The following is a 10688-nucleotide window of genomic DNA, read 5'->3' as shown; positions in this document are numbered from 1 at the left end:
TGAAGAAACTCGTGATCAATTGGTTTTAATTAAGGGAGCTGATTTTGCATGTCAAAACGTAAAGTGTTAGGTAATTAGATAACTAAAGCAGATTGAGGAAAGTGCAGTGAATGTGACTCAGGTCCGTCCTACGAAAGGGTGGTCCCGGTTAGCTAGGAACTTTTCTCAAACGTTGAGATAATAAAGACCTAAGCTATGGATGTAGAACCTTTGGTGTATTCTGTTTTAGGACAAAGGAATGGGTCTATGCTGTTCGGCAGAAAGGCTGAGACTTTGCCAATAGGAAAATAACCTTGACCTCAGGTCAATCCCAAGTGGGAATGGCTGGACTCTTCCGCTCGAGGCAAACTCGGGAAGACCTAGACCGCAAACCCTGTTTCATTCCCTACGAGTGCCAGGTAGAGCCTTCTAGACTCTCCTCCCGATGGGCTGCTAAGACATGTCCCGCACTCAGACAAATGGGCACGTTACAGTTCTACTGGATTGGATGGTACAGTAGATGGGACCCAACTAGAGGAGGCTATGGAGGTTCAAGAAGCTATTGCTCTTGGGATGCATGTGGACAACTTGGGCAACCAAAGCTTGTGGTAGCCCTCATAATACCCTTTTGCTTACATCAATGTTTTAGGGACCTAATGCTACATGGTGTGTGGGCTATAGTATGGTTAGCAACATTAGCCTGAGTGCCTTTGCTATGGCCTCCAAGGGGGGTTGATGCTTAGGAGCATGTGGATGGGATTTCCATTCCCATTGTGACAAGACATGGACAGGGAGCTTTTGTTAGGTGTGATAATTCAAGAGCTAGTTCACAAGCATTATTGTCTTAAGGGGTGGATTGGGCTAGGGGATACAAATGGGTTGAGCATGATCAGAAGGTGTCTCCTTAGAGCAAAACGTTGTTATCACATGATTCTATGCAAATTGGAGATGGATACATTTGTCAACATAGTTGATATTGCAATCACGAGAAACTTGAATGTTTGGCCTAATAGAGTTTTGGTGCCCATGCCCTTAATATTTGGAAGAATGTAAAAGAGGAGTGGGATGCTCTCAAGCTCTATAGTGATCATCAATTTGCATTTTCTGCAATGAATAAGGGCATCCCCCATATGGGTTCAGCTTTTCATCTATTGGCTACAATTGTGGGGCTACCCTAGATTAGTCCAATAGTAGTAAGGAAAGATGTTGTAATCGGAGCCCTCATCTACAAGTGTGTTAGTCATAAGGGTTCTAGTTGCAATGAGTTGAAGTCAAAGGTATACAACTAGGATAATGGATTTGTCATCCATTTTGAGAGACTACTAATAGTAATAGCTCTTGGTCTTAACTGGATGCACTATGTGTGTAGTCAGATGCACTATAGGTGTGGATGGATACACTATGTGTAGGCAAATGTACTATGGATATAGATGGGTGCATGGTGTGTGGTGTGTGGTGATAGATGCACTATGTATTTTATGGATATATTATTTGGCCTTGGTGTGTGTCTATAGGTGGATGCACACAATAAGAAAGTGGATACATTGTAGGTCTATGGATAGCTAATGAGTGTGTGGGTGTATAATGGATTCATGAATTCCTTAGGTATGTATTAATGGTTGCACAATAGAAAGTGGAAGTACTATGAGGTGGATAAAAGATGGATGCTCAGTGTGGATGCATTGTGTGTTGCTATGGGTGTACTAAGTAGTGAGGTTGGATGCACACAATGCATGTGTCACACTTGTGAGTCATCAAGGTACCCGACTTTGTTTGCACTCCCTGCTATCCTTCCTTCTAGTAGGTTGGATCTAGGTACTGGAGAAGGAGAAGGGGTTATTGATGTGCACTAGTATGAGAGGTATATGTGTGTGTTAAAGGAGTATGTGCAATCAATGTGTATGTATAGGGTGTGTGTAGGTGCATGCACTATGTAAATGAGTGGAACACACATTGTTGTGTATGTGTGCTACTATGTGCAATGAGTGTACTATGTGTCTAGTAGGATGCACTATGGATGTACTACATGTAGGAGGATACACAGTGTGCTATGGATGCACTATGAATGTACTATGTGTAGATGGATGGAGAGTGCACTATTGAATCAAGTAAGTGAATGCACAATGTGTATAAATGTGCCTACTTCAAGGATATGCGTACATGCACATGCACACACACACGTGTGTCTCCAAGGTTTACATCTATCGCCTCACTTCCTATTGTCCTTCCCAATAGGTTGGATTTGGGTTGCGAAGAGAGAGGAGTCTCCTATGAATACACAATGTGTGTGAGACAGTGGAGCCTCTTAAAGAGAATAGATGGATACATAGTGTAGTAGTGGATGGATGCACTATGTGTGGATAGATGCACACAATGGATGAATGCTCAATGTAGTGAACCTAGTGTGTCAAATAAAGGCCTCCCTGGTTACCCTCTTTTTGCATCACTACCCTATGATCCTTCCTTCCAATAGGTTGGATGTTGGTTTGTGGAGAAGGAGAAAGGTCTCCAAATGCACCCAATTGCCTATGTGCTTTTTATGTATACACAATGTACGCAAACAATTATGTATGCGTGTGAGTGTGTGTTGCAGTGTGTGTCACAATGGGGTGTATCCTTTACATTGTGTGGGGTGTGTCATGATATGTGCATCTGTGTAGATGGTGTGCACAAGACATTCAATGTGTTGTGTGTAGTCATCAACTTAGGAATTGAAACATACCACAATACAACATGTATGTGCGCATGCACCTATGTGTGCAACAATGATGTATGAGAGTTTCAACATGTCTTGCCACTATTTCCAATCCTCCCTCCTAGTAGGTTGGATGGTCAAGTGTACAAGAAGGTGGGCTCTATGATTGCACGGCTACACTTGGCTACATATGGATGCATACAGATAATGCTACACCAAAAAGAGAAAATATTCCCTTTTCAACTACAAGAAAAAGAAATTGAAAAGAGAATTTCTTTTAATACATAGAATCCTATTGCCAATATATGCACCACACAAAGTAGATACCCATACATTAAATCATTTATGTATTAAATCTTTTCCTTTCAGTATATGCACCAAATTTCAAACAACCATACATGCTACAATTCATGACTATCCATGTGCAATACACAATCTATTAAAGGCCTTCCCTTCTTTCCATAGTGCACTCTTTCCCCACTAGGAGGGGATTGAGTCACATGTGGTTGTTGGGGGTCCACTTTGCCAGTTTCTGCTTCTCTAACTTTATAAAATTAATGTTCTATACAAGAGGTTTCGATGCATGCCTATTGTAGTGTGGTGGCCATGGTGGTGGTGACAATGTGGCTCTTCTCATTCCTAAAGGTGGCTCCTCCCTCTCAACAACAATTCTCCTTCGTCTGGTGTGGTGGCATGTATTAGTGCATGAAGATTTAATCTAGAGATGAAGGAAAAGAAGAAGATGGTGGTGTTAAGGATGGAAATAATATGTGTGATGGTGGTGATGAAGGGAATTTGATAAAGGTGAAGGCAACAAGGTAATAGAAAAAGCACAAGTGAGAGAGATGAAGCATATGAACACTCTTGTCGATGTCAATGGTAATTCCAAAAGGCTCAAGTCATTAAAGATTCCTTTGATGGAGATAAGAAGATGAATATGAACCTAAGCTTTCAATAAAAAGCAAGGGATACAACTAACACAAATGGAGGAGACTCTATGATCAGTATCTCTTCTTCATATAGATTCATGTAGTAGATATGTAGGTCATCTCTATAGCTATCTTTTCAAAACAACTTCAAGACAACAACAAAAAATCTACATAACTTCGTGCTTTGAATCCCAATTTTCGCACTTGGAGAGTCGAAGTTAGATAATTTGATTGAAACAGGGTCTCCAACGTGGGTTGCTTAAGTGTTGCAAATCAAAAACTCTAAGAATTTTAAAATTAAAATCATTACTTTTTACTAGAATCACTACTTTCTCCTAAAAGTGACCTTTTAAGTTAACTCACTTTTTATGTAAAGCTTATAGGTTAACTCACTTTTTACATCTCTCTTTTCAAAAATCTTATTATAATTTTAATCATAACTTATACATCTGATACTTCAACCATAAAGCCCAAATATCAATTTTTGCACTTACATGGTCAAAGTCAGATTACTTGAGCGAAAGAGGGTCTCTAATGTGGGTCGCTTTTGCAAAAGTGTTACAAATCGAGAACTATAAGAGTTTTAAAATTAGAATCATTGCTTTTTTATTATAATCAGTACTTTCTCCTAAAAGCAATCTTTTAAGTTAACTCACTCTTTATGTAAAGCTTATAGGTTAAGTCACTTTTTACATCTCTCTTTTAAAAAATTAGGTTATAATTTTAATAATATCTTATACATCTAATACTTCAACCACAAAGTCCAAATATCATTTTTTGCACTTGCACGATCAAAGTTAGATTATTTGAGAGAAATAGGGTCTCCAACATGGGTCGTTTTTGCAATAGTGTTGCAAATTGAGAACTATAAGAGTTTTACAATTAGAATCATTGCTTTTAATTTATTAGAATCACTACTTTATCCTGAAAGAAAGCTTTTAAGTTAATTCACTCTTTACGTTAAGCTTATATGTTAACTCACTTTTAACATCACTCTTTCTAAAAATCCTAGTATAATTTAATTATATCTCATGTACTCAATACTAGAACTATAAAATCCAAATATAAGAAAAAATATAAATACATATTTAAGTCTCTAAACACAAATCTGATTATTTGGATGTGTTTCAGAGCTAGCAGAGATGTCCCCTCCTATTCTACATCCATGAAGAATGCAAGCAATTTCATCGTCAATGTGTCCTTGTTCCTAGCAATGGGACCAGAATGTTGGGCTACATGCACTCAATGTATTTGGGACATTTGGACACACTTTTATTGTTTCAAGAGCCTTGATCACTAAATTGACGACTATCTCTCAAATAGCCTCTTGCATATGAACACAAGATCCATTTGTAGTGAATGTGCAAAGCATACATTCAATGATGAAGGATGCTTGATGCATACTCCATAATCTAAGATGCACCTCCTAGATTCTCAAACCCTCTCTAGCCTTCATCATGGTAAAACATGAGATAATGCAAGAAAAGATGGAGGCTTTACCCTCATGGTCCCTCGTCCTCATTCTCACTTACTTGCTCTCAACTCACCTCTCTCTATCTCTCTCTCTCTACAAAAGGAAGAAAGAAAAAATCAAAAGTTAGCACACATAAAAATAGCCATTTCCATTATTTTTTAACCTTTTTATGCACACTTTCTAGGGTTAGGGTTTCCCCTATGCCCTGCGACATCTTACCTATCCTTTAGACCAAGAACCAATATTTTTCCTTTGCGTACACTTAAATCCACATTCCTATGCTGAGTGCCAACAAATCTAATTACAACTTGCATGTAAGGGAGCTCGACTCTTGTTTTCAACAATGATTTCTTCTCTCAAAGCATAATATTTTCCAAAAATTGAGGCTTTCATATCCTTCTCTTCTTCAAGTCTTCATATCTAAATAACACCCTCTCTATCTTTTTCTTTAGGATATTGAAGCATAAGGGCATCAAAGCATCCCCATTGGCCTCCCATTTGGCCTACAACTAAACTTTAGTAGCTTGAATTCTATTTGCTTCCTAATCCTTAAGGAAAGCCTTACACTCTTATAATATATAAATTACAACGAGCTCATTAGGAGAGAGAAAGAGGAGATAAAATATGCCCTCTGATTTAGGAAGCAGAATCCATAGTTGTTCTCCTTTTGTGAGCAATAGCTTTGATATGATTTTAGCACGGGAGATCATTGCTTGATTGAATTTCATCCATGTGGTTGCAAGGTCTGCATGCCTTTTTTAGCCTCCATCCACACTGCCCTGTCTCTGACATGTAAATTTGAATAGTGCCCAATTGACCCTCTTTTCATCAACAACCTAATTGTCAATAGGATAAAGCAATGGTTCCAATGGGGCAAGTCTTGACATCTTGAGCATCAAGATGGCTTCCATAACCCAATGGCCATTGTCCTTATGAAATATATGCCCTGTGTTGCTGATATATTTACCCCATTGTACATGAGAAATGTTTACCCCATTGTACTTGTGATATATCTAGCCACTGTTCTTGTGACATATAATTTTTTGCGTGAAGGGTGCGGAGTGAAGCATAATTTGCCGATGTCACACAAGTCGTTGTGGTGTAAGTTGTTCTATTGGACTGTCCCATCCGCGCCAACAAATATTATACAGGTAGCAAGCTAGCGCTCTCTCTCTCTCTCTCAGTGTCTGTCCGTCTCTCTCTCTGAGTGTCTGTGTCCCTCATCATTTTCATTGACGCTTCAGAAAAATTCGTGCGGTGCACTGGCGGGGGGGCAGCAGCGTATCGTCGCTTTACCCACATCAAGTCCCTTTCGCTACACCTCTATAATTTCCAAAACCCTCACGATCTTTGGTGCAGTCACGCCATATCCCTAGACCTAGTCCCCCTCTCTCTCTTACCGCCACCATCATCATCATCATCATCATCATCATCAGAGTGGGCCAATTTTCAACGTCTGAAGCGAAACCCTCTGTCACTCGCGCAAGCGCGCACACACCCACACACATTCTCTCCCTCCCTGTGTCTCTGTCTCTGTTGCCTGAAAGAGCTCCCCAGCCATGGTGATGTCAGGATGGAGGAAAGCACGAAACGCGCTTGGCCTTCATGTGTGCGTCTCCCCACAGTTGGATAACCCGGAGGAGCCGACTTCTTTCATCAGCAAAGTTTCTGCTCCTACCACCCCCCCCAGCAGCTCTGCTACTAGTAATACCAGTAGCATGAACATGATCGAGGCCGCTGCAGAGGTCAATCGCGCACTCGAAAACCTCACCAACCTCACCGCGGCCACCTCTTGTTCGTCTGCTACTTTGGCGGGCGCAAATGGCCACAGCACTGCTGCCGCCGCTCTGCTCTCGCCCAGATTCTCCTCCAAGCTGCACCTCATGCGCAACGCTCTCCGCTCCTCACGGGTAAGCAGTTGGCTGTGGCGGCCTGTCATCAGTGCAGGATCGATGGCGGTGCCTCCGAAATTTTGATTCCGTTCCGTATTTGAATTAAACACTTGTGTTTGCTCGCTCCCAAACTAATTCTGGATGATTGTTTGGAAGTAAATTGATGACTTGTATGAGGATGTGATACTGATCATGGGCTCCCCCTTCTCCCTGTCTCTAGAGCACCTGCGCTATTTGCTTGGAAGCCATGAAAGCAGGCAACGGCCACGCTCTATTCACAGCAGAGTGCTCCCATTCCTTCCATTTCGCTTGCATTGCCTCCAATGTCCGGCACGGCAATCTGGTATGCCCGGTGTGCCGCGCTACATGGAAGGACGTCCCCTGGCAGGCTCCGTCACTGGGATCGAAAGAGAAGGGAGGTGGCCGGAGCGATGGCTCGGGCTCCGGCGGCCGCAATCACGATCATCATCATCATCATCATCATCATCATCATCATCGTCAGCAGCAGCATCATCTTCATCATGAGGGCATGAGGAGGAGCTCGTCTGTCAGCCCGGCGAGGCGGCCGGAGCTGAGGAGCCCGGATTTTCTGAGGGAGGCTCTGAGGGATGCCGAGGAGGAGCAGCGGCGGCTAGAGCCGGTGCTGCGGATGCTGGACGAGTCCATAGCAAACTTCCGGTCGGCGGAAGAGAGGCAGAAGCTGCTGGCGGAGGCGGAGCCGGCCACGTACGACGACGACGAGGCGCTGGACGGAGGGCCCGCGGAGGACGGGTTCCGGCAGGACGACGACGGAGTCTGGCAGGACGCTGCCGGAGAGGGCAAGGGAAGTTCTTCCTCGATGGGAGCAGCAATGCAGGCCGTGCAGATCACGACCGTGGCAGAGGAGAGCGAGGTTATCTGCTGGCAGGAGCGCGACAGCCTGACGGTGCTTGTGCACGTGAATGCCGCCGCCGGGAAGGAGGAAGAGGAGCTCGCCCGGAGTATGCTTGGGAGCTCGGCCGGCATCCTGTCGCCGGCGGGGCGGCGTGCCGCCGTCGATCTGGTGGCCGTCCTCGACGTGAGCGGCAGCATGGCCGGCGTCAAGCTCTCCCTTTTGAAGCGCGCCATGGCGATGGTCGTCCGCAGCCTCGGCCCCGCCGACCGCCTCAGCATCGTAGCCTTCGCTTCCCGCGCCCGCCGCGTCATGCCCCTCCGCCGCATGTCCGACGACGGCCGCCGCGCCGCCCTGCAGGCCGTTGACGGCCTCGCCTGCACCGGCGGCACCAACATCTCCGACGGCCTTCGCCGCGGCACCGACGTCCTGCAGCAGCGCCGCCAACGCAACCCAGTCGCCACAATCATGCTCCTCTCCGACGGCCAGGATACCTACACAATGCGCGCCGCCTCGCCACCGCCGGCTGCTGCCGCTGCCTCTCCCTCCCGTCATTTCCAGATCCCCGTTCACACCTTCGGCCTCGGCGTCGATCACGACGCCGGCACCATGCACTCCATCTCGGAGGAGTCCGGCGGTACCTTCTCCTTCGTCCAGGGCGAGGGCCTCGTCCAGGATGCCTTCGCGCAATGCCTTGGCGGGCTGCTCAGCGTCGTGGCGCTGCGTGTGGAGGTGGAGGTCCTGACGGCCGACCCGTCGGCAGCGCAGCTGGTACGCGTCGAGTCAGGCAGCTACCTTTGCAGCACGGTGACGCCGGGCCGGCAGGCCGTGGTCCACCTCGGCGACCTCTACGCGCACGAGGAGCGGGACCTGCTCGTGGAACTTAGGCTGCCGGCGCTGTCGGCTCCTCCAGCGGCGGCGTCGGCGGAGGTGCTGTACGTGCGGGCATCCTACAAGGATCCGGTGTCGGGGGCCGTTCGGCAAACGCCTGTCACGGCGGTCGCGGTGCAGCGGCCCGCGGAGGCAGCAGCGACGGTGGTGGGTGGCGTACCGGCGACGCCGTGCGTCGAGGTTGACCGCCACCGCAACCGGCTGCACGCGGCGCGCGCCATCGTGGAGGCGCGGTCGTTGGCAGACGCCGGTGATCTGGCGGCCGCGCAGCGGGGCCTGGAAGCGGCGCGGCAGCGGCTACAAGGCTCCGCCGCCTTAGCCAGCGGCGACAAGCTGTCTGCTGCCCTGGACGCCGAGCTGGCGCGCATTCAGGCGAGCATGAGCAGCCGCCACGCGTACCGCACGTGCGGGCGCGCGTACGCGCTGTCGGCTCAGAGCTCACACATGCGGCAGCGGGCGACGATGCGGAGCGGCGGGGGTGACGATGGCGACGGCTACCGGACGCCGTCTATGAACTCGATGCTGCAGCGCTCGCGGGCGCTGGTGGAGGCGCAGCCTCCGGAGGCGGCGGTGGCGCCCTCACCGAGCCACCAAGTCGCCAGGCGCCTTCTCCAGCCGCCGTCCTCCGTCGCCCACAGCCGCCGCCGCCACATCCTGGAGCCGCGCCCCGGCAGCCGCCTCGCTCGCCTCGCCAGCTTCGATAGCGTCATCAGGCCTTGAACCCCCGTCCCCATTCCCCCTTCGCCGCCTTGTCGTGTAAAAGTTCCCTTATTCTTTGCAATAACTACTCCTGAATTCAAATGTGAGCCACATAGGTTAACGTCTCACCCTTCATCATCACATTTTGGTTGTCATCAATCTGACGTCAATCATGATTTCTCTTCACCATTCTTTTATGCAAATCACAAATCATCATTATTACTCTTTACTTCATCAGCTTTTACGAAGTTTTTTACACATTGCACGTTCTTCACCAAATGTTTCTCTTCCTTTTGTGCACATAAAGTCATCATTGTCGTCACATTCTACATTGGATGTCACCAGGCTTAGTGACTAGTTACATGAATTAGTAGTAGTGAGAGGATAAGACGGGGTACCCATGAGCCATGTTCTTTTGGGAGAGATGCAAGAAGGGCAACAACTCAATGTTTGTGCAATCGAGGCCATGCGTTTGTGGGATATTGAACTCTCATCGGATTCCCAATCACACTTGTTCTACTAGTCTTCTATTTCATATCATGGATGTCCCTCAAAGGTTGAGGAGAGTAAAGCCTTCGACTCTAAAGTTAAAGAAAAAAGGTCATACCATAATCATGGTGAAAAAGGGCAAAGAGACTAATCACCTAGCAAAGTAGATTGGAATATGGATGAATGAACTATCTCCCTTTATAAAAGCTTTTATATATAGGCCTTCAAAGGGGATAATGATGGGAAAAGTTTTTATATCTAAGCCCTCCAAAGGGGATGATGATGAGCCACCCCCTTTTGAGCTAATCATCTCCTTCTTAATGGCAAGGCTTATGAAAACCATAGAAGAGGAGAAGATTATTGCCGTGCCTTAATCAATCAATCTATCGACTTGGTGGATTAAGTCCATTGAGAAGATTACTAATACTCTAAAATAACACCATAGAATTAAAGCACACTATAGGAAACAAAATAATGATCATGCAACAAAGCGTTGAGATTCTCCTCTTCATTCTACCAACCTTCACCTTAATGATGAACTTTTATTTGGTTGTTGTAAGACATTGTTCGTTACATCCAAAGTATTAGGGATTGAGTTCAAACTGCTAAAGTTCTATTGTAAGGGAAGTGAAAGGTATTTGGAGATGCTCCAAACACTTGTAATTATAGGGCACTTTTAGTGGAAGAGAAAAAAGGAGATTATGGCGAAGATAAAAGAGGAAAATGGTAATGTGTTGATCAATGATCTTGACATCAATGCCTTCAAAGA

The 10688-nt window shown here is 46.4% G+C and overlaps 1 protein-coding gene across 1 annotated transcript; it reads left to right on the top strand.

Annotated features, from left to right (window-relative positions):
• The first annotated feature begins 6178 nt into the window (after window positions 1-6178).
• Window positions 6179-9659, top strand: LOC148033666 (E3 ubiquitin-protein ligase WAV3-like). Its single transcript, XM_087681588.1, has 2 exons — window positions 6179-6987; window positions 7190-9659. The coding sequence occupies exons 1-2, from the start codon at window positions 6637-6639 to the stop codon at window positions 9449-9451; spliced, it is 2613 nt and encodes an 870-aa protein (XP_087537714.1). The 5' UTR covers window positions 6179-6636; the 3' UTR covers window positions 9452-9659.
• The last annotated feature ends 1029 nt before the right edge of the window (window positions 9660-10688 follow it).

The sequence above is a fragment of the Lygodium microphyllum genome, chromosome 7 (assembly GCF_053477565.2).
Source record: "Lygodium microphyllum isolate KBCC chromosome 7, Lygodium_microphyllum_v1.1.10, whole genome shotgun sequence".
Lineage (NCBI taxonomy): Eukaryota > Viridiplantae > Streptophyta > Polypodiopsida > Schizaeales > Lygodiaceae > Lygodium > Lygodium microphyllum.
This window is presented reverse-complemented; position numbering and strand designations above follow the sequence as displayed.